Here is a 21,828-nt window from a genome sequence, read left to right on the forward strand (position 1 = left end):
ATGGTATATTACATCATATTTAGACATGGCCATTGTTTAAAGAGAGTGAGCAATCCATTATATCCATCATAATAACAAAGGCCTAGCAGCAACCCAACTCCAAAACCCATAGCCCCCCTTCTCCAAGGTCTTATTTTTAGCCCTCGTATTTTTCCACTGCAGGACAGGGCAGATAATAGACTAACAGGTGGATGAGGTCAGGGTGTGGGTTGACTTTCAGCAGGGCTTCTTGGTGTTGGCCAAGGCAAGCAGTGCCAGCCAGTCTATGATAAGAAGTGAGGGGGTTGTGGGGGGGTCAGGAGGCAAACATGGCCCGCGATGAGGTTGGCATGAGACCTAATGCAGGTCAACACTACAAGTCTGGGACCTAAAAATGAGCAGTCAATGCAAACACTGTAAATATAGCTAGATAGTTTATGGTGAGATGGAGATGAATTCAAAATGCATGAGGCCATTTATAAAATGCTCTATTTGCAGCAGCACATGTGGCAAAGGGAGCTATTCTCAGAGGTCCTGACTTAGCTTTCTGGGGAAAGATCAGGATGGTTGTTTGCTAGGTAAATGTATCTCTGCACTTTTAGGAGAGATTTCTAGTCCAAAGTAAGTTTAAGGCTGACTGCAAACAAGCATTGTTACCTTCTAGAAACATACTTTGGTCTTAAATACAGTCAACAAACTTGAGTCATATACTGCCATGCCTTTATCATACTACCTGTTACTTAGAAACAATAATGTAACCAGATTTGGAAAAGGAGGTGTATTATTCCATGTCCACAAACAAGACGTTGATGAAAAAGCAACGCTGTTCTAGGTAAACATACCAATTCTTCTTATAGAAGAATCCCATTTGCAATATGGATCTTGATTTTGAGAACATTTGAAAAAGTTAAATTAATGTTTATGAGATTACTGTTATAGAATTCAAATTTCACTGAGAAAAGGAACTTGCTCTGCATAAATTAGCACATTAACATTGTGTTTTTCATATCAGAGTGCATATGGATTTATACAGGGACTTTGCTTTTCATTTGCAAAACACTATGAACAAAGCAAGCTCTCTCAGTCAGATGTACAGTCCCAAAAATACTATGGGATTACCATTTCAGTTATTTAAATATGTGCCATGTTAATGCCAAAGTATTCTTTGAAGTAAATTTGAGTACCATGTAAATACTATGCTACATGAATATGATAATCATTCAGCATTATACTATATGTCAAAGTACAATGGTATTACCGTCTGATAGCATCACTGGACCACGGTACTGCCACAGCATTTTTGAAAACATACATAAAAGTGAAAAACTGAAGCTAGGGTACTTACAGAGTAAATACTCTGCTAGGTCTCCTCCATTGCAGTACTACAAAATGAGACAGATGAACACTATTAGTATATAGTTAAAACAAATCAAACTGACTTAAAACGGGTGAATAAGCACAATGACAGCACAGATTCAGATGGTTTTATGCTGAAAATTATAACAGAGCAGTGTAGATTTAAATTAGCACAATGCTCATCCTGAAAGGGGGTGTGAAATTTGACCTCTGAATCATTCTTCACTACTTCACACTAAAGTCTATTTTGAGGTTTACAGTGAGATGAGGACCAAGCTATATGGACTTACCTCCATGACAAGATAGACACATCCCGAAATTTCCTGCAGATAGAGACAGAGACATGCAATGCACTGTTAAACATATGCCCGATGAAACTTTCACTGCATTCTCAATACATGTTCTTATGCCTTGCAAATGCAAACATTTGATTTTCTGAACATTTTTGTTTGAGAATACAGCTGAATTCTGATCATTTAAATACACCATTAGTGTAACGTTATCTAGCTGGCTTAAAAATGTGTAGTTCTGTTGAAATTAAAAGAGTGAGTTGTGCTAGTCTTGCATTCAATAGCTAGAATAAGTTGAAAATAAATCAGTCATGTTTCGCACTATACATGCCTTGAAAAAAAATATATATATATATATATATATATATATATATTTATTTATTTTTCCTTTTCACCCCAATTTGACATGGGGTGTGGTGGCATAGCGACTCGCCTCAATCCAGGTGGTGGAGGACGAAACTCAGTTGCCTCCGCATCTTATCACGTGGCTTGTTGAGTGTGTTACCGTGGAGACCTAGCGCGTGTGGAGGCTCACGCTATGCTCCATGGCATCCACTCTCAACTCACCACATGCCCAACCGAGAACCACATTATAGCGACCCTGAGGAGATTACCCCATGTCACTCGAGCTTGCAACTCCAGGTGTGGTAGTCAGCGCACTGCCTTAATTTAAGGAAAATGTGTTTGAGATCTTTAGAGTTACTTTAGCTGTAAAAACTTAAAACATAAATACTTTGTAGTTATTTTTATAATCTTTTTTAAGAACTTATGAGACTTATATATAATGCATTTTGACATGCCATGGTATGCATTCTTCACTGTGTAGAAAAAAATTGACCTCTGGCTGGCTTCAGAAGAGAAGCCAATAAATCTGTCACAGTGAGTTACCATACAAAGCCTACTCATTACCTAAAGCCTTTAATTAATAGTCTTGTTAATACAGCGTGAGTGTTTAAGCACTGTAAATCACAATGTGTGTCTATATTTTGCATCAGCATTACTTGATTAATGTAGTGGATCAATATGTCAGTGCAGAACAAGTGACATAGTGACTATAAGCAACCTACATGAAGGTGCTATTTAAATGGCCCAGATACTGTGCCATTTGTCCTATTATTCATTTAGGCCCTGCTGTTACCTCAGTCAGGATAGGAGCAGAAGGTGTCATTACCCACAGCTGACTGATAAACAATCAGTTCAGCAGCTAGCATAATATAATGGGAATGTTTGTGGGAAACCAAACAAACCCATTTGATTTTCAAGTTGTATAACACCTTGTTTTATAAGTGTGACAATTATTCTGGATCAAGGCTTAAAGTTAAGCTGCCTGCATCTGTGTGTGTACAAACTTGTGAGAATTGAAACCAGGCCATCAGAGGTAACGCAAAGTAAACGGTGCAAAGAACATCCCAAAGCAATGGACCACAAACAAGTCAAAATACATTAAAGTAATCTCCTCTCTCAGCATATTTAGAGGCCCTAGAGATGGCTGCCACAACATAATGATTCATCAACATACAATACAAAAGGTAAGCACCATGTTTCATAACAATTAAATGACTTAAACAACTTAAACAAGTCACATGTTTGTCAGTCAAACCTGTATAATTTAGAGATGGGGGGTAATAGCTATTTTAAATATCACAATATTTACCTTATGAAACTGTACTGACATTCTAATGGCAAGAATCAACATTTAGTCACAATTAATCTTAAAAAAAAAAAAAGACAATTCTATCATAATTTCCCCTTCATGTTGTTTCAAACCGGTATGACTAACTTTCGTCCATGGAAGAAGAAAAAGAGATGTTAGGCAGAATGTTATCCTCAGTTACCATTCACATTCATTACATCTTTTTTGGTTGTCCCCGATAGAATGACAGTGAGTTGTGATTAAGGTCAACTAACTGCCTAACCGCTGCATTTGTGTTCCATGAAAAAAGTCATACAAATTTGGAACAAAAGGTAGACAGATAGTGAATTCTGCCAATACTGATAACTAAAGTGGTGGAAAAGGCCCATAACTGATTAATTGGCTGATAGTTTATAAAATCCAAAGAATGTAAAAAAAAAAATAATAATGATTCTTAGTCTTTCTTTACTCTGACAGTGTAACAAGAATCCAAAATGAATCTAATCCCAGATGTAGATTATTGTTCAATCAAAGTCCTAATAATAATCAGAAAAAATAAAGATTTGGTGCAGAATGTGGGACTTTTAACTATAAACAAGCCCGAAAAACACTGGGGACTCTTAATTTAAAATGATGGAATCTTTGCACCGTTACAATGCTCCAATTTAAGCTTTTTATAGCTCATATATTTACAAGATGAAGAGTTTTATATATATATATGTGTGTGTGTGTGTGTGTGTGTGTGTGTGTGTGTGTGTTACACTCACCAACCACTTTATTGGTACACCTGTACACCTACTTATTCATGCAATTATCTAAACAGCCATCATATGGCAGCAGTGTAATGCATAAAATCATGACAGATACGGGTAAGGAGATTCAGTTAATGTTCACATCAACCATCACAAAGCAGAAAAAAAATGGATCTCAGTGATTTAGATGGAGGCATGTTTGTTGGTGCCAAACAGGCTGGTTTGAGTATTTCTGTAACTGCTGATCTCCTGGGATTCACACGCAATAGTCTCTAGAGTGTTTAGAGAATGGTGCGAAAAGCAAAAAACATGCAGAAAGCAACAGCTCTGTCTGCAAAAATTACTTGTTAATGACAAAGGTCAACAGAGAATGGCCTGACTGGTTTGAGCTGACAGAAAGGCTACGGTAATTCAGATAACCCTTTTCTGCACAGCACTGTTGTAACGTGTTTATTTGGGTTACTGTCACCTTCCTGTCATCTTGTACCAGTCTGGCCATTCTCCTCTGACCTCTGTCATTAACAAGACATTTTTGCCCATAGAACTGCCACTCGCTGGATGTTTTTTTGCTTTTTGCACCATTCTCTATACACCGTAGAGACTGTTGCTTGAGAAAATCCCAGGAGATCAGCAGTTACAGAAATATTCCAACCAGCCCGTCTGGCACCAACAATCATGCCTCCATCTAAATCACAGAGATCCCATTTTTTCCACTTTCTGATGGTTGATGTTAAACTTAACTGAAGCTCCTGACCCATACGTGGTTTTTATACATTACACTGCTGTCACACAATTGGCTGATTAGATAATTGCATTAATGAGTAGGTGTACCTAATAAAGTGTACATTTCACCAGATAAGATTTAATGACACACGACTCCACATGCCGAAGTGTCCTTGGGCAAGACACTGAACCCCAAGTTGCTCCCAATGGCAGGCTAGCACCTTATATAGCAGCTTTGCCGCCATTGGTGTATGAATGCGTGTGTGAATGGGTGAATGAGTCACAGTGTAAAGCGCTTTGAATACTGTTAAGGTTAAAAAGGCGCTATATAAGTGCTGACCATTTGCCATATGGATATAATGTAATATTGTTTTGCTAGATCCCGGCTGATCCTCACCCCTAGAAGAATGCACTTAAAAGTTGAAGTTCATCTCAAAGCTGTTCCAGAGCAGATTTGTAAGCAGGGATAGGGAGAAGAGTTGGATTTCAATGACTAAGCAAAAGTGTCATTTTGCTTGCTATTGTTCAGCTTACAAATGGAACAGTAGCCAGCCACCTGCTCTGCATTATGCACTGTGGATCCACTCCTTGGCTGCTGAACAGCCTGGTACCTGAACCCATGACAAACACTGCAAAGGGCTTTTCAGATGTAGATTCAACTGATACAGGATCCAAGTCAAGAGGGGTGGTCCTATGATAGCAGGTTTGCTAAGTATCACATGCTCATGTGCTGGCTGTGATGAACCGAACATGAATTATTAGTGTGCACTCACTGTGAGGTTATTGGGGTGAGAGGTTTGACTGAGTGTGTTTTCATGCTCATCAGGTCTGGAGAGGATAAATCATTAAAAAAGTGGATGTGTACACAAGATGTTTCCACTAAAGCAGTGACGTTACCATGACAACTGTTTTTTGAGTTATAGGGACATATATACACTATATAAGAACACATTTTTGACCCAAAGTAACTTACAATAACTAATTTGTACAAAAAAATGGTACTCTCACCAGAGCGATCTTGGACCAGGTGCAGTGTAATATGTATCATAATCATTCCAGATTCCAGAATAATTACAAAAAATATGTAAACTTAAATATATGTAGGCCTAAACCTAGAGCTGCACGATTAATTGTTAAAAGATTGTGATCTCGATTTAGACACCCACATCTCATTTCTAAATGACAACGATTCTGCAATGTATATTAACATTCAAGTGGCAAGCATTTGTAAGGCGGTCAAATTTAAAATGAGAAATCCACTTTAAGACGCGTTTTAAATGCTTTTAAACTTTATATGGCATCTACAAAACACAGCGCTCCAGCATGAGCCGCTTAATAAACTAAAACGCAACAGACAAAGTTGTTTGTCCAGCACAGTGGTTTACAAACTGCAGGGTGCAGCAAAGATTATCTAGGAGTGTGACAGAATCTCTGCTCAGTTCAATATTTTAATAGTCACCGATGCTAAAAATACCGGCATTACCAAGATCTGACAAAATTGACTACCCTTGAGCTGTTTGATTACAGCCGGCTGCTCTCCAATGCTCTCATGCTTATGTCTGCCTGTGCGCTTATGTCTTGTGATGAATGCAGAAATCCTGTACGAGACTCTGCGCTGTTTTTCATCAAAATACCCCTCTTTATGTGATATTAATGTAAACACAGCTGCTGATGAATTACGAGGGTGTAAACAGACGGGATTAAATCTGCGCTGTCTTGACGAGATATTAAAGCAAACACAGTTGTTAATGTAAAAGCAGATGGGACAAATTCTTCAAAGTGTTAGATCTGTGCGATGTCTAAACGTATATAAGCTGCATGCTATCTGTTATAGACATTCATGCATTCTTCTTACAGCATCAAATCAGTATTAATGGATATCTAATAATCACGCAGTATAGTGTGATTATAGTGCGTGTCAAATATTTAAGTAGTTTCATTTTGCATTAAATTACTTTTTTAATGTTTTTAGATTATAATTTTTTAGATGTTTATTTACTGTTGCTGAAAAACTTAAAACACTTTACTCTGTTCTCCATTTAATTACTGGCTCTTGAATAATTCCTTTTAAAGCTTGAAGCAATTTTTACAAGAGACACTGAGGGCAAACACATTGTTTTAGTTTAAATTGTTAATATATATATATATATATATATATATATATATATATATATATATATATATATATATATATATATATACTGCAGATTTGTCTTCCAGTGAACAACTAAGTTGACATAAAACTGTTAATTAAGCTTTTTCCCGCTCATTTTTCTTTTTACTTAGCATGTGAGAAGCAGGCTAAATCGTTTCATTTCTTTTTTTATGCACTTTTTTAACAATTATTTTTTATTTTATTTTGCAATAATAACAATGTGCTGTTTAGTTTGTTATGCATTCGTTGCACCCTCTTGTGGACTTAGGACATCTTAAATTTATATATGTGATTTACAACTTTATTGGATTTTTGCATATATTGAACTAGAGAACATTTGTCAGAACCTCTAGTAAATTACATGTTACTTTGTTTAGTACCCTTATGTCCAGGTTTTGTACATCATACATGCATTATGTTTTCTTCAGAATCGTGCAGCTCTTAAGTAAACCTGTTACACTTGCTCAAGGGCACAATAGTGCAAAATCGAATGTGTAACGATTGAGTTCCCAGTCCAGTTACTTAATCTCTAGGTAATCTCCACCCCACCTGAGACAGCCACCTATCATTATCAACATCTTAAATGCCCCTATTCACACAACAATCACCGTTGACTTGCATTGTATGGACCTACAGAGCTGAGATATTCTTGTAAATATATTTGTTTACATTCTACAGAAGAAAGTCATACACATGACTTACTCAGGATGAGTAAATGATCAAATAATTTTTATTTTTGGGTGAACTACTGTATTCCTTTAATCTATACGATCACCATCCCACACCACTTGAGACAGCCACCTGTCATCAGATCAACAGCTTGACGGCCTCTATTCATTAAGATATGCACAACCGATAAGGGTATTCTACACCAGCCAGTGTCTGTTCTGTATGCAAATCATACAGACAGTCAGTTGAAAGAGTGTGCTAGGCTGGCAAGTGCTGGCTAATGCAAACACAGGTGTCCGGTGTACGTACATACATCTGTTGTGACTGTATTGTGTTTCTTGAGCCATTTGTCTTCATTTTTAGCACTATGGGAGTTACTTTTAGAAGGTTTTTTTGATCATCTTTTGGAGCTTTCTATGCATTATTAAACATTTATTTGACAAATTTAGTCAACTGGAGATATGAAGAAATCTTTTTCAAAAAGTGGTGGGAACAAAATTGGCCATGGCAGAACATGGACATGTCCAACCAGTCCCTCGCATAAATTATGCATATGCGCGTGACCACTCTTATGACTCTTTTTCTCACTTTTTAGTGAATCATAAACCTACTGAACTTCAAGTAACTTTTTTCCATGGTAACCATGAATTGTTACAATACTGAATACTGGGACTTAATCAGTAATTACCCAACTGGATGGTTGTTGATATGACAATCTGCAGTTAATGAAACACATTATGAGTTGTGTTGTAATTAGTGGTATTTTCTAAAAACTGGTCAATAAAATATTTGTATCATATTGTATTAAAAAGTCTGTGTAAACAACTTTCGTAAGTTGCTGAGGGCAGTAAATCCAATAATACTATTGGATCATAGTATTACTAATAATCCTATTTCACAACTCACAAAGAGCAAGACACAAAGTGAGATCTTTGGTTATTCCTGTACATTTTAAGGAGTTTAATTTGGTTACTTAAGCTATATTAAACACGACACAAACATTACTGACCAAAACAATAACATGACCACTAGCTGTTAGCTACTAGCTTATTGTGCTGCATAAAGCAGTTGTTGCATGGTGATTTTATGAACTGAATTGTAACAGTTAAATTGGCCTGATTGTTTTTGAAGCAAGCTTTCCAGTAGCTGGTCAACTAAAGAAAGTGAAGCTTTCAAGCAAAGTATAGTTAAGGTAACAAAACGTACCATCCTCCATCATGGATCTACGTCGTAGCTGAGTCCAGGGCACTCTCCCTCCCATTGCTCGCCAGTTTAGATAAGTGTCCATTTGGCCGAACCACTTCCACCTTTCCTTGATGGTTCTGTAGTCACTTTTAGCTTTTTTTTTTTTTACTATTCTCTACTCTGTTGGTAGGTCTGGGGTTAGCTGTGTGCGGCCAACAGATAATACGCTTCTTGAAAGACTTTTCAGTTTTGCGTTGTTTCTTTCTTCACTAACGAGTGGACAGTCTGCACCTCGTTTATTGACCATGGCGTTGTTTTGCGCACAGCCATTTATTTTCACAATTTGAAAGTCACACGAACAAATGATACTGTTATCGCTGTTGCTAACTTTAAAACTAGCTGGTTGATGTCACGTGTCGGAAATCCAGTGATGCTGGTAGTGACGATTCTCTCTGACCAATCAGTGATTTGCAGGATTTTGACATCACATTTAGTATCGGCTCGCTTGGAACCTCGACCAAGGTGGTACTAAAAAAGTATCAGGTATCAGGTACTATCCACAGTGGAAAACCACCAAAAAGTCTAGTTGAACCATGCAGTGGAAAAGCCCCATTATAGTGAATGTTAATTATTATTTTACATAGCAAGACATCATTTTACTTTATGAAAATAAGAAAGATAAATGACTTAAAATGTATTGTTAACCTTTTTATTTTGTAAACCATTTTTTATTCATAAGCAGAAATGTGCACACTTCTACCCAACTGTCAATTTTTTCCTTGATTTTTTAAAACTTTTTACATTCTTCTAGGCTTAAATCACAAACAGTCCAGAGCTTTTGTAAAGTACTATAATAATATGTACACAAAACCCCTTTGAGTGATGTCAGTTTATGGTTTGAATGTTATAATGCAATTAGGCATGGGAAAATGCATCAATGTATCGCAGTGCATCTATCTATCAAAGAAATTTCGATGCATTGATTACAAAATTCATGAATCAATTATCATTATACATTAATATCAAATGTGTCCCTCTCATATTACACAAACCTTCTCAAAACAGACACAGGGCGGAGCACACGAGATTAAAGGAAAAGAAAGCACACTTTGAAATAAACAATGTTTATGCAGCCAAGTTCACCATGAAAACCTATAAGATAAAATGAATGGATGGATAGATGATAGATAGATGGATGGATACTGCTTGCTGTTTGCATCCATTTGACCAGCATAAGGTCATTGTGTTGCCTTCTTCCCCGATAACGATATATATCAAGTTAATATTGCTTTTTTTCTTCTCTATAAAATGTGTCATTACTCCATAAAACAGTTTAACCACAAATAGAACTTGGCTTAAATAAACGTGACTGGTGGGCAGACATTGACAAGTGTGACAATGAAAAAACTCACTCGTTAATTAATTCGCTTTATAGTGAATGTCACAGAATAGGGAGTGATTTCAGACTGCTCTGAAGGGAACTAACCAGATGATTACAGTCACCTATGATTGGTCAAGGACACGCGGCAGCTTTCACAGTGTGTGCCGCAAACAGTACGGAAATGAAAATGCAATCAAATTCTCGTAAACGGCCTTGACAAGCTGAGGCGTCTCCAATTAGCCGACTGGCGCCTCTTTCCATATCCCAAAATTAATTGGGAACTCACGGTTACTACGTCCCGTGTTTTCCGCCTTTTCATGCTACTAATAGACAGTTTTTTTATTCTATGACCCTGCTCGATTAAAACCTGGATTGTATCTGCCTGCACATAACATTTCATCTGTAATTACTGGTTTCAGATTTCACGATGCATCGTAAATGTTAGGTAGAGAATCGTAATCGAATCGTTGTCAGAGCAAATCATCACAGCCCTAAATGCTAAGCTTGTGTAATTATATACATGTTTGGGTAGATTTATCTGTTCAGTGCTTCCCCTGTATGCATTCAGCAGCAGTGCACCACCGCTGCTGCTAAATTAAGAGTGTCGTTGCTGAGATTTTACATGGTTCATTATTATTTTTATGCAATGTAACGCTTGCTCGTCCCAGTAAGCTGCACACTTTTTAACACTGCGTGCATTTGAATATGGCTGGTATGAAATGAAAGGGACCCCCACCAGGTCCATCCTTGGGGTGGTGCAATTGCACCAGGCCCCACGGCGATTAGTTCTACTGCCCCCACCCCCCAGTGCAACCAGAGTGGTCACCCCTGAGATCGCTATTGTGGGTGGCACTGGCTGCGAACACTACCGAAAGGGACAAGAACACTCTCCACCAATAAAAAATATTGTAGTGTTAGTGCATAGTGACTGGAGCTAACATTCTGCCTAATTTCACCTATTGTGTTCCACAGGAGAGAGAAATTCATACAGACTTAATGGAATAGTTAATGCCATCCCAGAAATGTGTGACTTTCTTCCATCTGCTGAACTCAAATGAAGAAATGTAGAAGAATATCTCAGCTCTTTTGGCCCACACACTGCAAGTGAATGGGTGCCAACATTTTTTATCTCCAAAAATCACATAAATCAGCACAAAGGTAATCCATAAGACTCCAGCAGTTAATTCAATATCTTCAGAAGTGACATGATAGATGTTGGTGAGAAACAGATACATTTCACAGTCTTCTTCTTATGGTTTTGGTGATTCACATTTTTCATGCATACTGCCCCTACTGGGCAGGGAGAGGAAAAAAGCAAAAAAATGACATAAATATTGATCTGTTTCTCACCCACATCTATCATATCACTTCTGACTATTTGCTTTTTGGAGATTCAAAATTTTGTCACCCATTCAGTTGCATTGTATGGACCTACAGAGCTTAAAAAATATTCTTAAAACTATCAAATGTTTTCTGCAGAAGAAAGAGAGTCATACACCTCTGGGATGCATGAGGGTGAGTAAATGATGAGAGAATAAAAATGTTTGGGTGAACTATCACTTTAAGGGTGAGTAATGATGACAGAAATTTCATTTAGGAATGAACTGCCCTGTTAAAATATTTGTTAAATGTATCTGCCAAGAACAACATAAATGTAATTCAGCACATGATTGCATCACGCCTTGCTGGAAAACAAGTGACTGAAGCAGAGGACCATAACTAGGCTATATACTTAAAAAAATCAATCCAACTGAAATAAAATATTAAATGTTTTAGAACAGCACCCCCGATGAAGAAAAGATCCTAGGGGAAACACTGCTGCCAAAATAAAAATAAAACAAATCTGTAATAGTCTGTTTAAACGGTTGCTGATGAAAGAGGCTGCAAATTTAAATCATTATTCGCGCTGAGTCATTAGCATGTCTGTTCAGCAAACCAAACCCTTGGGTGACGGTCCAAAATCCTCCAGCTGTGTGTGACGTGATGAGCGGGGTTTTCTATTAACCAATCAAATGCAGGGAACTGCGCCCATAATATCAACACTGAGCCATGCGATATTCAGAGCTAAAAATAGCTTCAGTAACATTACCAACCTCTACCTTTCACAAGATAACAAATCTAAAATACATGTTAGGCTAAACTCTCTCCCCTGAATAACTAGCCCCCCCCCCGAGACATAATAAACAGCGAGACATACCTGAAAGTCCAGTAAACTGACGATGTTGTCATGTTTCAGCTCCTGACGAAAAAAACAAACACAGGTCTGTCATCGCGCGCTGTACATGATATAACAGACTACGACTCGATGTGTAACAACATAATCTCACCTTTAATATCTTTATCTCCTTTCCTAAGATCGACTGTGATTTGGCAAGATTTTTCTTATTAATGCACTTCACCGCGACTTCAAAATCATGTTTCTGCGGATAAAGAGAAAGTTTTACATCAAGATAAAATGATGACACACTTGCATACAATCACTCTTAAAATGCTAATTATATTACGTTTATTATGAACTGTAAACGTTACCTGTGTATGTCTTCCTCTGAACACCACCGCGAAAGCGCCGTGTCCGATCAAGTCTTTCCGGTTAAACTCGAATTTTCCGACGCTTTCCATCGCGTAAAACTGTTTAAATGTCCACAGGTAAGATCATGTTAGGGTTACAGCACCCGGTCGATCGCTTCCCATGAGCTGTCTGGCACCCAAACTATCCGCAAGTATAGTCATGATTGCTACTGCGATCTTGCTACCTTCTCGTTAATAAAAACAAAGGCGCTGACATCATGATGACACTATTTTAAAATAGCACCTTGTTGTTTAAAAGTATGTCATCCGTAACCACTAGCTGGAACACTTAATAAAGTGTTATAAATTGGATTGTGCGTTTATTAAACGCAGACAGTCGGTAGCAACGCCTCACAGCCGTTTACTGCGCAGTTCTGGTCACTTTCCTCCAAACAAAGCTTGAAACTGTGCGTGAACATCACACGCATGCGCACTACCAAAAGCTTGTGGCTTGAGATGCGCACGCGCATTAGCGTGTTCTAAAACAGTCTTCAAACTTTTGGATCCCATGGAGCCTTACATTTGAGGATCTCCTGTGTAAGAAAAGTAGTAAACATGACATTTTAAAGACTTCTTGTTTGCAAAATTAATTTTTTAAAAATTGACTTTTATATAGTTATTGTAGTAAGGAAAAAAAAAAATAATTATTAAAATATTATCTGGAAAATATTTACTTCCTGTTAAGTTGAGTGCATCTTTATTCTGGTGGATTTTCAATTCAGTTTAATAATATAAAAAAATGTATATTGATAATATTATATAGTGCTGTGCAAAATTTTAGCCATGTGTGAGAATTTTGCATAGTGAGGATGTCTTTAAATATAATGCCACCAACTACGATTCCATCCAAGGATTTTTTTGTGAAAAAAGTTTTAGCGCATCAAAATAAAGCAGATGGAAACGCACATTATAGCTAAAATGTCACAGATGTCGACATAATATTTTCCGATTAACTCAAGCGCATAAACTCTATGTCGATACATCAAATGTGGCAAAAAACTGGTTTGGAAACACTTTTTGTCGATAAAATTGGCATTAACGCAAAAATGTAGTGTCACATGACAGAGTTTGCTCCAATCGTTAGCCTTTGTTAATCATGACGACAGTATTGAAAGCCAATTTATTGTAAGTGAAAATGGATTGATCTTTATGGCATCTATATGTATATATATATATTTTTTTTTGACCTAGCCTTTTCTTTTCTCAAACTTAAATTAGCTTTACCCTGTTCTGTAGATGAATAAAGTCGGCTGAATGACGTTCTCAGAATGTTCTGCACTTTTTTCAACACTATAAACTAACTATTTGTCTAATGCTGAGTTCACTTTCAGAAAATGAGCTTTTGAACCTTTTAAAACGTTTAAATCTAACACATTTACTGCTTCTTCGTAAAATTAAAATTTGCATTATGAAGCTAAAATGTATTTTAGATGATAATCGAGTTCAGATGACACTAAAAGTTGCTGGAGAAGTATGCGGGACATAATGCAGTTGTGATGGCGATGCTTTTGATTAGATGATTGTTCAAAATATTGAATATCAGGAATGTATCATATGTAAACCCTGATATAACACTGCATAATTTGTTTTCTTTAATAGCTGTGCACACAGCATATACACATTGATTGACTGTCCTTATACTGAGACAGAAAGTTTCCCCCACTACATTTGCTGGCAGGTTGCCAGCTTGAACAGGGCCATGATGATTCACTTTTGGGTCAGAAGCAGTGCCAACCTGTGATAGGTGCAACATCAGGACCAACATTACAGTCCTATCAGAAGGGCAACTGTTCCCTTTTGATTGCAATTCCTCCTCTTCTGAATGCTTTTATTTGTTAATTAAAATGACAGTAGGCCTAAACCGGCTAATTTCAATTTCTCAATACTCTTCCCATTTTACCCAACTTCAGAGAAAACAATTAGGGACATCTGGGAGGTGAATTAGCGATAAACACTGAATGGAACGGCTTCAGGGCAGATTTATTTTGCGCTAAACCAAAACCTATGCAATAAAACACACCATTTTTATCGATAAAAGGCCATTTTAATGGAAACAGGCAGAAGGCCGCAAATGTCACATTTTCAATTAATTGCATTTTCACTTTGTCGATAACAAAATAGTGCGAAAGGTGGCTAGAAACTAAGCTATTGATTTCATTTATCAATTAATGTCTTACAAAGTCCAGTAGATATAAAAATAGGCTAAATTAATATTTGGTGTGACCACCTTTGCCTTCAAAACAGCACCAATTCCCCTAGGAACACCTGGACAGTTTTTCTTGGTTGTTGCTGATAGGATGTTCCAAGCTTTTTGGAGAATTTGCTGCAGTTCTTGTATCTGTTCAGACTGTCTCTATTGCTTCTGTCTCTTCATGTAACTGACACAATGATGTTGGGATGTGGCGGCTCTGTGAGGGCCATATCATCTGTTGTAGGGCTCCTTGTTCCTCTTTTATTCAATTCTATTTGCAAGGTAAAATTGACATTTCCTATTTATAATAAGCTAAAAGCAGAAAGAATGGAATGGAAGAAAATGGAAGACTTTTGCACAGAAATGTCCATCCATCCATCCATCGTCAACCGCTTATCCTGTGTACAGGGTCGCGGGGGGCTGGAGCCTATCCCAGCTAACATTGGGCGAAAGGCGGGGGACACCCTGGACAGGTCGCCAGTCCATCACAGGGCCACACATAGACAGACATACACTCACACTCACCTCCACATCCACATCCACATCCACACCTAGGGCAATTTTTTTTGGAGACACCAATTAACCTAGCCTGCAGAGTACCCGGAGAGAACCCACGCAGACACGGGGAGAACATGCAAACTCCACACAGAAAGGCCGGGGCAACCAGGGTTTGAACCCACGACCTTCTTGCTGTGAGGCGACAGTGCGGGTTACATTTGTAAAGTATACAATAAAACAATAACTACTGTATCAATGCAGCTTTGAATAATGAATTACAACCCTCATTTCCTACAATTAAGGTTTTGTTTCATAATATACAGAATGTATTTTGGCATAGTATGCCAACGTATTTTTATTTTGGTTTTTATTTCTTACTATGGCTGACTACACAATTAAGTAATTGTGATTAATCTAATTATTTTAGAATGAAAGGCTAATAATGTCAAATAATGTCAATTATTGTCCACTTTTTTCCTAAAAATTTTTCTGCAGACACCCTAGCACCCCCTTTGTAATTTCCTTTGCAGTTTGAAAACCCCTTTTAAAAATAAAAGATGTCAGTTCACTGTAACAGATACACAATGTGACTTGTTAATGTTAACTTTCCTTCTTTTTCTCCCAGAGACCCCAAATGCTGTATGTGAAATACAGTATCTCACAAAAGAGTACACCCCCATTTTCACTTAGGGGTGTACTCACTTTTGTTGCCAGCGGTTTAGACATTAATGGCTGTGTGTTGAGTTATTTTGAGGGGACAGCAAATTTACACTGTTATACAAGCTGTACACTCACTACTTTACATTGTAGCAAAGTGTCATTTCTTCAGTGTTGTCACATGAAAAGATATAATCAAATATTTACAAAAATGTGAGGGGTGTACTCACTTTTGTGAGATACTGTAAATAAATATACTGGCATGAGTTTTCATCTTTTCAACTTTGGGCCCATGAAACCCCAAACAGAAATTTTCCATAGAGAGTTTTTAAAACATGCTATCAAGTTGAAATCTTGTTCACAATCAGTTCTCATAAGAAAGTTATGTTTTTGATCCATTTAAAGGGTTTCTCAAGCAAAAAAAACAGAACAAGGTACTCATTCACAAACATAACATCACGTAATACATAAACTAACAATATCTATTTTGTGTTAAAGAGATAGATCACCCAAAAATTAAAGGTGCACTCAATAACTTTTTGTTCGTGTCATCTTGGACTTAAAGTGACACCCAGTGGTGTGGAAGCAGCACCATACAAAATCAATAGTTTTCATGCCAAAATTTCATGCCACTATTCACAAGCAGTCATGATTAATTTAATCCAAGAGTGAAAGTGTCCAATAATAAGACGGTTACTGAGATTAAAAGAGTAGTTTTCAGTTGGTCATGTGATTCTAAAATGGCAGCACCCATGAGGGTGACCCTGTCCCATGTTGAATAAAACATATTTGATAAGGTCACTGATATGACTAGAGTCCTCAACTCATGTGAATGATCATGATTTTATAGATATGTTTCAAATTTACAATTAATTTCTTTAGGAGTAAACATTTTTTAATGGGTAAATAATTACTGAGTGCACCTTTAAATTAATTAGATCATTTACTCACCCTTATGTTGTTCTAAACCAGTCACCATTCACTTTAATTGTTTCATTAAAAATGCAATGAAAGTCAAAGGTGACTAAATATTCTCTATCTGCCTTGTACAAAACTACTCACTTTACATACTGAACATGATAAAGTCCAGAGAAATATACATTAACACATTATCAGTGTCACCTTTAACGGCACTGCTTGTAACACTAAAGCATGAGTCTGAACAAAACAGATGTTCACCAGACATGTATTGCCCTCTTGTGGTAGAATAACATTGTTACATACAGTATGTTAACATTAATCTCATGGTTGAATTAATCTTGATTGCCAGCCTATGCAGTCTTAAATGTAGTATTCAATAACGGCATTTGGCAACGTCTCTATACAATCAAGCCAATGTGAAGTGAATAAGTAGGTTCGATTGATGGAACATCTGGTGGAAGATGTTGAGTAGAGAGAAACCAAAACACAGGAGGTACCACAGGCGATATAGGCGGCTGCCCTGGCCTCCAACATGCCCATGTGGATCCCTTTACAGAGTAAGCATAAAGTAAGGCCAATAAAAAGGCTTTTATTTTGAAAAAACTGATGACTTTTTTTAGAAATTATTTACAGATTGTGTCATTAAACCATTACAGAAGGATAGCACTGTACCTCATTATTAAACATACAAATCACAATAATGGTCACAACCAAAGACAACATATGAAGTATAAGATGAGCTCTGAATAATCACAAAATGACAAATAACTGCAAATGATAACAAATACAATAACAGCAGCATATATAAAATGTATAAACAGTAAAGCTATGAGCAGTACATAGTCATTTGCATAATTTATTCATTCCACAAAGCATTTCTGGGAGCCAAAGTGTGATTTGCTGAATAATGCTCACGCCTGATGAAAATGCAGAAAATAAGTCATGAAAAATATTACTTTGAGGCTATTGAGTCTTTGAGGCTTACTTTGTTTAAAGGATAACAGAATCAGCACTTGTCAAAGCATTGGGCTTTTAACTTTTTCTCAAGAATAATCTGGGGAAGGAACTAAAACACTGCAGATATAAAGATGCAACAAACTCACATTGAGTGAACATATGAGCAATTCATCTGCAAATATCTACACTTTAAGAGGTTTATTTTGTTTTACATATATTTATATATGTACATATTCTGGCCAACTTTTATGCATAGTTATGCGAGTAATTGACATGAAAATTTAAGCATTGTCATCAGTGTCCTGCTGTGACACTTTCTTCATCTAACTATTTTTAACAACATTTTATGATCTGGTATAGCTATACAGTAAATATAGTACAAATATACTATATTATTATTATACTTGTTGTTTCCACAACCTCATGTAAACTAAGAAAATAGTTTATTTGCACTTCCAGAAAAAGTTGAAAGGGGATTAAAATCTTTAAAAGCTTTAAAGAAATGCTGACTTGGCAGAGCACCTAAAATACACACTTTCCCTTATACATTCATGGACATTTTAACCTAACATCTGTATGTTGGGAAAAAAGTTTTCGGACATGTTATTTGTCTGAGATATAAGGCTACAAAAATGTTTGCACTGTGGGTCTCGTTGTCATGACTAGGAGTCATTAGACATTTATTTATTTTTTTAACACAAAAATTTGAAATTGAGCCTGAAAATCTAACCACTGAGCCGGTGCATTTCATTGAGAAGTGATGATCTCTATACCCGGTTTACCTTCCACTGTGAGAGTTTTGTAGGGCTGAAATATGTAATAAAACAGGTTGAACTCACTTTTGAAGTCATTTTTATTGAAAATAATGTTTGTAACGATACTACTGCATGACTATTATTATTATATTAAATTTGAAGTGCCCTGTGAAGGCATTAATTATGTAGTTTGGAGCCAGTATATTTCCTCGTCGAAAAACCTGACGTATAAAGGACTTACAAATATGTAAAACACATGTATGCTATATCACAGTTGTTTTTTTAGACCTAAAAAAAACTGTTATTTAGCATATTAAATGTGTATAGCAGACCTCATTTAAATGATAAAACAGAATAGAAATGACTAGAACAGTATTAAGAGAATAAAAACTTCACAGAAAGTGTTCTCACATTATAAAATTAGGAACAACGCTTTTTACTGAATTTTTTAAAGAGGAAGTTCCTGAGATCAATAAAGGTGATTTCTATTTTTAAACATCATCTCAGTACACTGCTAAGGCCATTTGTGTGCTAAAATTATGCTGATGCAAAAAGTTAAATCATAACTGTTGAAAAATGATCACCCTGGCACAAATATCTTGAGGCCAGAATAACAATGTCAGCATTTTTTAAAGAGAAAAATATATATATCACATGAGTGGGTTAAAAATAAATATAATCAAAAGTTCTGTGATTAAGACAAACACCATATTTCAAACAATTATTTCTCAAAATGAATAACAACAGGACAAGTGCATTTGGCCTTTAAATATTAATTTGGGAGAAAATATCTACCCTGTCCTCCTTTTAAATACAATTTTTTGTGAACTTTTAGTGAGGACTTGAACTGCTGGTGTTCCTGTGGCAACAAACCCCCCAGCCACAAGCAAGCCTACATGTCAACTACAAAAAAAGCTCTGGAAAACATATAATTCTCGCAAGATCCACACATCTCCCACCGCTTGTGTGTTCGTCTATTAAATATTTGCCTAATTTAATGATTTCATCAATAAGAGTGCAATACTCCCAGCACTGTTTAACACATTTCAGCATGTTTCAATTCATTCGACAGAAATACCCCCCCCCCACACACAAAAGATTTATACAAAATCTGCATACTGCAGCAAATGCAAAAAAGTCTGAAGATTGCATATGGACCCTCTATGAAGACAAAAACAACAGCTGATTAAGTATTGGTATTCCAATTTCCAATAACGTAAAAGGAATGTCTTTCAGGCAGTGTTAAAGTCTTGTTGGAACACGATGACATCAATAATTTAAAATGTATATATAAGGTAACACTATCGTAATAGTCAGAGCCAACTTACCAATAAATACTGTATGACTGTGACAGCACACTCACATATACATTTTGCTCTGTGTGTCGCATACTGTCTTTGGAGCATTTAATCTCATAAATGTTCTGCCTTTATGAAATACATCAAGGAACTAGTTATGTACAATACTAGATCAAAATAAAGTGAAAAGGGTCAAAATAATTACGAAAAACTCTCAGTTCTTCTGTCTGCAAAATAACATACTCTATTGTTTTTCTCTTCCAGGTCTGGGATGGAAAATGAGTCCCTAACCCCTGAGAAGTAATCAAAAATAAATGCATTATAGCTGCAGTGCCAGATGAAAAGGAATTAATACAAGTTGTAATTGTGGCATGAGTGCCATTTCACTCTAGCCTCTTGCAAAGACTATCTCGCTAAAGTTGGAAATTTCAGATTGAACTTCATGAATAGACCCTTTAAAGGAAGGCCAAAACAGTGGTCCAAATGTAGCATAGGCACTAGTATGTGGTCCAAATAATCAGAGCAAGAAAACACTGTTTAAGTACAGTATGAGAATCTCTTTTCTGTATGTCTTCAGTTAGTACAACTAATTCAGGTTCCTTGGCAGGCCACATTATAAGAAAACAAAGAAGATGTCAAGAACTTATTTTTTCCCAACAACAGGCCTTATGTCTTCATCCATCTTTTGTCATTTTAGAGAGATCATCAGCAGGAAAAAATAACATCAGAGAACTTTGTGTTGTGAGCTGCATGTGTTCATTGCTTTTTCGCATTTGGTCTTTTGAAAATATGTTGATATTTCATATTATATAGAGCCATAATAAAGAAACATATTCTACAGGAAATGCTACTGCATTGTCCTCTTGCTGTCTTTGGATCAGTAGCCACTTACAAGCAAATATAGACCCATCACTCCTATACTGCTGACAAATCTATGCGGTTGGCTGAGTTGGTGCTTTTGTCCCATGTGTTCATCTTTGTGGGAGTCACACTTCCCTTGTTGCCATTCATCTGTGACAGAAAACAAGCAAATACAGTAAATGGGGCATTAATACATGCTTTGGACCTCCAAAATCTTTGTTCATGAACACTGCAAATATGAAAAGATGAACTGGGCTTCTTTAACCATTGAAAGAAATGACTTACAATATCTGAGTTGAAAGGTTTGACATTGATGTTGCGGATAGAGTTACTGGTTAAAGTCCACACTTTGGTTTTGTGTTTGAAAGCAGCCCTCACCTACAGAAATAACAAGTTAGAAGTATATTTGCACTTAACCCTTTACAATAATATAAGACAAGGAATGTAACAAAAATAATGTGTAATTCTAAAAAAAGAGCATAAATTTGCAATAAAGTAAAAAAATATTTTATATATATATATATAAATATATGCTCTTTTTTTCCTTATTATTATATATATATATATATATATATATGTAACCATTAAGGAACAAGAGGCTGTATTATGATTATACAGTACAGTCAAGGCTAAAGTGCAATGTTAAACATGATGGAGTCCCAGCGAGCCCTTCAGTCTTGACTGCAAGACATCATGGACTTGAGTTTTAAAGGAATTAATCACCCCCCAAAAAATTTAATTAAATCATAATTTACTCACCCTCATGCTATCCCAAATGTGTATGACTCTCTTTCATCTGCAGAACACAAACAGAGATTTTTAGAAGAATCAGCTCTGAGGGTCCATACAATTCAAGTGAATGATGACAAGAACTTTGAAGCTCCAAAAACATAAAGTCAACATAAAAGTAATCCAAACTACTTCAGTGATTTAATCCATGTCTTCTGAAGCGATCCAATACGTTTTAGGTGAGAACAGACCAAAATATAACTCCTTTTT

The 21,828-nt window shown here is 36.5% G+C and overlaps 2 protein-coding genes across 3 annotated transcripts in view; both read right to left on the reverse strand.

Annotated features, from left to right (window-relative positions):
- LOC127630907 (serine/threonine-protein kinase ULK1-like) overlaps positions 1-13,083 on the reverse strand; it is a 30,296-nt gene extending 17,213 nt beyond the window's left edge. The window contains exons 1-5 of the mRNA XM_052108767.1: positions 12,653-13,083; positions 12,451-12,543; positions 12,321-12,362; positions 1,626-1,658; positions 1,325-1,361 (exon numbers count right to left, since the gene is read on the reverse strand). Of these exons, the coding sequence (XP_051964727.1) occupies positions 1,325-1,361; positions 1,626-1,658; positions 12,321-12,362; positions 12,451-12,543; positions 12,653-12,742 (295 nt within the window). The 5' untranslated portion in view covers positions 12,743-13,083. The remainder of the gene's footprint in view (positions 1-1,324; positions 1,362-1,625; positions 1,659-12,320; positions 12,363-12,450; positions 12,544-12,652) is intronic.
- Positions 13,084-17,454: 4,371 nt separating this feature from the next.
- The window catches only part of LOC127630908 (adhesion G-protein coupled receptor D1-like), a 63,597-nt gene continuing 59,223 nt past the window's right edge, over positions 17,455-21,828 (reverse strand). For both annotated transcript variants that reach the window (XM_052108770.1, XM_052108769.1), the window contains 2 exons: positions 21,115-21,207; positions 17,455-20,979 (listed from right to left, as the gene is read on the reverse strand). In XM_052108770.1, coding sequence (XP_051964730.1) covers positions 20,884-20,979; positions 21,115-21,207 — 189 coding nt within the window. In that variant the 3' untranslated portion in view covers positions 17,455-20,883. The remainder of the gene's footprint in view (positions 20,980-21,114; positions 21,208-21,828) is intronic.

This window comes from Xyrauchen texanus, chromosome 37, assembly GCF_025860055.1.
Source record: "Xyrauchen texanus isolate HMW12.3.18 chromosome 37, RBS_HiC_50CHRs, whole genome shotgun sequence".
Taxonomy (NCBI): Eukaryota; Metazoa; Chordata; class Actinopteri; order Cypriniformes; family Catostomidae; genus Xyrauchen; species Xyrauchen texanus.